The sequence below is a fragment of the Bos mutus genome, chromosome 15 (genome assembly GCF_027580195.1).
Source record: "Bos mutus isolate GX-2022 chromosome 15, NWIPB_WYAK_1.1, whole genome shotgun sequence".
Lineage (NCBI taxonomy): Eukaryota > Metazoa > Chordata > Mammalia > Artiodactyla > Bovidae > Bos > Bos mutus.
In genome coordinates this window covers 34,853,924-34,858,819 of record NC_091631.1, presented here as the reverse complement: position 1 = coordinate 34,858,819, position 4,896 = coordinate 34,853,924, and the positions used below count along the sequence as shown (strand labels likewise).

At 38.5% G+C, this 4,896-nt stretch overlaps 1 protein-coding gene across 1 annotated transcript; it reads right to left on the bottom strand.

Annotated features, from left to right (window-relative positions):
• Positions 1–1,180: 1,180 nt before the first annotated feature.
• LOC102266893 (olfactory receptor 5P4) lies at positions 1,181–2,354 on the bottom strand. The gene has a single exon (XM_005887800.2). The coding sequence runs from the start codon at positions 2,352–2,354 to the stop codon at positions 1,416–1,418; it is 939 nt and encodes a 312-aa protein (XP_005887862.2). The 3' UTR covers positions 1,181–1,415.
• Positions 2,355–4,896: the final 2,542 nt, after the last annotated feature.

Here is a 4,896-nt window from a genome sequence, read left to right as displayed (position 1 = left end):
TTTAATATTCATAAGTCAAAGTGATACTTTCATATCTGAGTTAGAATGTACAAGGATATGAAAAACATTTGATCATATGGTAACAAGAAAAAACTCAAAGAAATGAAGATCATATTTATGTATTCGATGAACTAGGAGCAGAGGATTCAAGAAAGCCTTCATGAAATGACATCTATATAGGTGAGCAGATTGCACACCTAAGGACAAGTGCATAGTCTCGTCTGCCTTACAGAGACACTTTGAAGGGAAGAAAAGGCATTAGCCAATTCTTGATGACAGTATAAATTGTCTGCACAAATAGAAATTTAGAAGAAACCCAAATGTAAAAATGGTAACAGAAGTAGTGGCAATAAACATCTTCTTGAGACATATTACAAAGAGGGATGGCAGGTATATTCTATGTCTGCATCAGCCGAGGGTCTTAATCTGTAATTTTATACTCTGAAAATGCCAACTAGCTTGCTAAAAGAAAGCTCCACTATGTCTTAACCCCCATTCCTGCCCACTACTCCCCAGTAGTTTTTCCTACTACTCAAAGGCTTGTCGGCAAAGGTTCAAGCTGAACTTTGCAAAACAAGCTTTGCAAACTAACCTTTGAAAAGTAGGAGAAACTTAAGGGAACTCTCAAAGGCTAAGCCTTCAGGATTTCTTTATTATCTGACTGAGTCTTCTGGTGGCAAAAGTGTAGAACAAATTCTTTTGGTCTGGCTTAGATTAGATGGGAATGAAGCTTTTCTAGACTTCAGCATCACTATTCCCAAAGAAAATAATAACCCTGTATGAGAGAAACCAAGTCTTCCATAGAAAGTAACCTGCACTGCCCACACCACCATCAGTTGCATTTCTAGTTGCGTATATGATGCCTTTTGAGATGTTAATTTATAAGATGACTTTTTAAACTGTATAATTTAACAGAAGAAAAAAAAAAACATCCTCTAGTCAAACTCTCTAAATAATGAACAGAGAAGAGAAGAAGTAAAAATATATTCTCTAGATATCCTCATCCTGAAATACACACATTTCATTTGAACCTAGCAGATTTTCACAAAAATGCTGTACTCTGTGAATCTAGAAAATTATAAGTTAAAATTGGCATTAATCAATATTTGGGCATTTTATGTTTAAGATAGGTCTTCACATAAAATGATAAAACTAATGGACAACATAAACACTCATCGTGTATGTTTTTTAATATTTATTTTTATTTATTTGCTGGGTCTTAATTGCAGCATGCAGGATCTTTGATCTTCATTGCAGCATGCAGGATATTTGGTTGCAGCATGTGGGATCATTCCCTAACCAGGTCCTCCTGCATTGGGAGTGTGGGGTCTTAGCCACTGGATCACCATAGAAGTCCCCATCCAAAGTTCTTGAAATTATTTTTTTGCAGTTTCTGGATTCACATTGCATTTGTTTCAAAATGACTGATGTATTTTAGTCATCAGTTTTCTCATGGCCTCTTTCACCTCTTTGTTCCTCAGACTGTAGATCAGAGGGTTCAACATGGGGATCACCACTGTGTAGAAGACAGATACCACTTTGATATGGTCAGGTGAGTAGCTTGACTTCGGTATGACATAAACAAATGTGACTGTCCCATAAAACAAAGTGACTGCAGTGAGGTGGGAAGTGCAAGTAGAGAAGGCCTTGGACCTTCCCTCTGTAGAGCGCATCTTCAGAATTGAGTGGAGGATGTATAGATATGAAACAATTATGATAAACAGTGTGATTACAATTATTGACCCAGCTGAGATGGCAGGAGATATTTCGGCAACATAAACATGGGTACAAGAGAGCTTCACTAGTGGTGGCAGGTCACAGAAGAAATGGTTGATTTTATTTGGTCCACAGAACGTCAGGCTCAGTAAACATCCGATAAATGATGAAGCATTCACACATCCTCCCAGGTAGGAAGCAATCAGTAAGATGACACAGACCCTGGGAGACATGTGTGTAGAGTATAGAAGTGGCAAACAGATGGCCACGTAGCGATCATAGGCCATGGCAGCCAAAAGGAAGCACTCAGCTGTTCCAAAGATAACATCAGAGCCAAGCTGAACTATACAGCCAGCAACTGGGATAGTAGTTCTTACTTCTAGGAAACTCACAATCATAATAGGTGTGACTGATGAGGAGTAACCAATGTCCACAAAGGCCAGATGGCTGAGGAATAGATACATTGGGGTGTGAAGCTGAGGGCTTCTGTGAATTAATGTGATGATGCTGATATTGCCCAATATGGTAGCAACATAGATTCCTAGAAAAACCAAAAAGAAGATGGAGCAAAGTGTAGGATGGTCTGTTAACCCCAAAATAACGAATTCTGTCACCATTGTGTGGTTTCCAATCTCCATCTTACTTGGAATGATGCCTTTTGAAATGAAAATCAGTGGATATTAAATTAAATGGAATGATCTCATAATTCACATATTTACTTTACCAGACAACCTATCAAAAAAGTTAGAACATTGATCTCAATTTAGCCTAATGCTAATACTTTACAAAATGTTCCCAAATATATTTACATTATTCATGATTTGACGATATTAATGTACACTATCTTAGTCCAAAGATACTCACAAAGTACCAGTGGCTCAGATCAGAACACACTGGGCACTCACATTTGTATCATTTGATCAAAGCAATGATGTTTGGAAATTTGATGAGAGTCAGAGGTGAAACATAATCACTTTGCTAGTATTTAACTATATCCATATTTTTATTACAATTATATTATAGTATAATTAATAGAATGTAATATTGTTTAAATAATATCTGTTTCTTGGTCACATTGGTCACTCTCCAGCCCCAACACAGGTGAGACTGTGAACAGTACATGCCAATGCATGATGGAAGGAAATGCCCTGTCTCTCTTCTGAATCAAATTAAATTACCAGTGGGTCAGTCTCTCTCTTTCATTAAGAAATATATTAGCATAATACATTTTGAAGGAGGTCACCATTAACTTCATTACCTCTGCCATGGTTTGGTCTCAGGTCAAATAACAGGGAGGGAACACAACCCTGCCCATCAACAGAAAATTGGATTAAAGATGTATTGAGCATAGCCCTGCCCATCAGAACAAGAACCAGTCTCCCCCACAGTCTCTCCCATAAGGAAGCTTCCATAAGCCTCCTATCCTTATCCCTCAGAAGACAGACAGAATCCTCAGAAAACCGCAATAACATAAAACTAATCAAACTGATTACATGGACGACAGAATTGTCTAACTCAATGAAACTATGAGCCACCCAAGATGTGTAGGGCCACCCAAGATGGATGGGTCATGGTGGAGAGTTATGACAAAATGTGGTCGACTGGAGATGGAAATAGCAAACCACTTCAGTATTCCTGCCTTGAGAACCCCATGAACAGTATGAAAAGGCAAAAAGATAGGACACTGAAAGATGAACTCCCCAGGTTAGTAGGTGCCCAATATGCTACTGGAGATTGGTGGAGGAATAACTCCAGAATGAAGAGATGGAGCCAAAGCAAAAACAACTCCCACTTGTGGATTTGACTGGTGATGAAAGTGAAGTCCAATGCTGTGAAGAACACTATTGCATAGGAACATGGAATGTTAGGTCCATGAATCAAGGCAAATTAGAAGTGGTCAAAAGGAGATGGCAAAAGTGAACATCGACATTTTAGCAATCAGTAAATAAAATGGTCTGGGATGGGTTAATGTAATTCAGCTGATCATTATATCTACTACTGTGGGCAAGAATCCCTTAGAAGAAATGGAGAAGGCTTCATAGTCAACAAGAGTCTGAAATGCAGTACTTGGGGGCAATCTCAAAAATGACAGAAAGATTGTTGTTTGTTTCCAAGGCAAACCATTCAATATCATAGTAATCCAAGTCTATAGCCCAGTCACAAATGCTTAAGAAGCTGAAGTTGAACCATTCTATAAAGGCCTACAAGACCTTCCAGACTAACACCCAAAAAAGATGTTCTTTTCATTATAGGGGACTGAAATGCAAAAGTAGGAAGTCCAGAGATACCTGGAGTAACAGACAAGTTTGGCCTTGGGAAAAAAAATGAAGCAGGACAAAGCCTAGCAGAGTTTGCCAAGAGAATGCACTACTCATAGCAAACACACTCTTCCAACAACACGCGATGACTCTACACATGAACATCACCAGATGGTCGATACCAAAATCAGATTGATTATATTCTTTGCAGCCAAAGATGGAGAAGCTCTATACAGTCAGCAAAAACAAGACCTGAAGCTAACTGTGGCCTCAGATCATGAACCCCTTATTGCCAAATTCAGACTTATAATGAAAGTACGGAAATTCACTGTACCATTCAGGTATGATATAAATCAAATTCCTTATGATTATATAGAGGAAGTGAGAAATAGATTCAAGGGATTAGATCTGATAGAGTGCCTGAAAAACTATGGATGGAAGTTTGTGACATTGTACAGGAGGCAAGGATCAAGACCATCCCCAAGAAAAAGAAATGCAAAAAGGCAAAATAATTGTCTGAGGAGGCCTTACAAATAGCTGTGAAAAAAAGCTAAAGGCAAAGGAGAAAAGGAAAGCTATACCCATCTGAATGCAGAGTTCCAAAGAATTGCAAGGAGAGATAAGAAAGCCTTCCTCAGTGATCAATGCAAAGAAATTGAGGAAAACAATAGAATGGGAAAGACTAGAGATCTCTCCAAGAAAATTAGAGATACCAAGGGAACATTTCATGCAAAGATGGGCACAATAAAGGACAAAAATGGTATGGACCTAACAGAAGCAGAAGTTATTAAGAAGAGGTGGCAAGAATACACAGAGGGACTATACAAAAAAGATCTTCAAGACCCAGATAACCACGATGGTGTGATCACTTACCTAGAGCCAGACATCCTGGAATGCAAAGTGAAGTGGGCTTCACTTCACT

Coding starts and splice junctions, on each gene's coding strand:
- LOC102266893 (XM_005887800.2), bottom strand. CDS start 2,354: ATGGAGATTGGAAACCACACAATGGTGACAGAATTCGTTATTTTGGGG.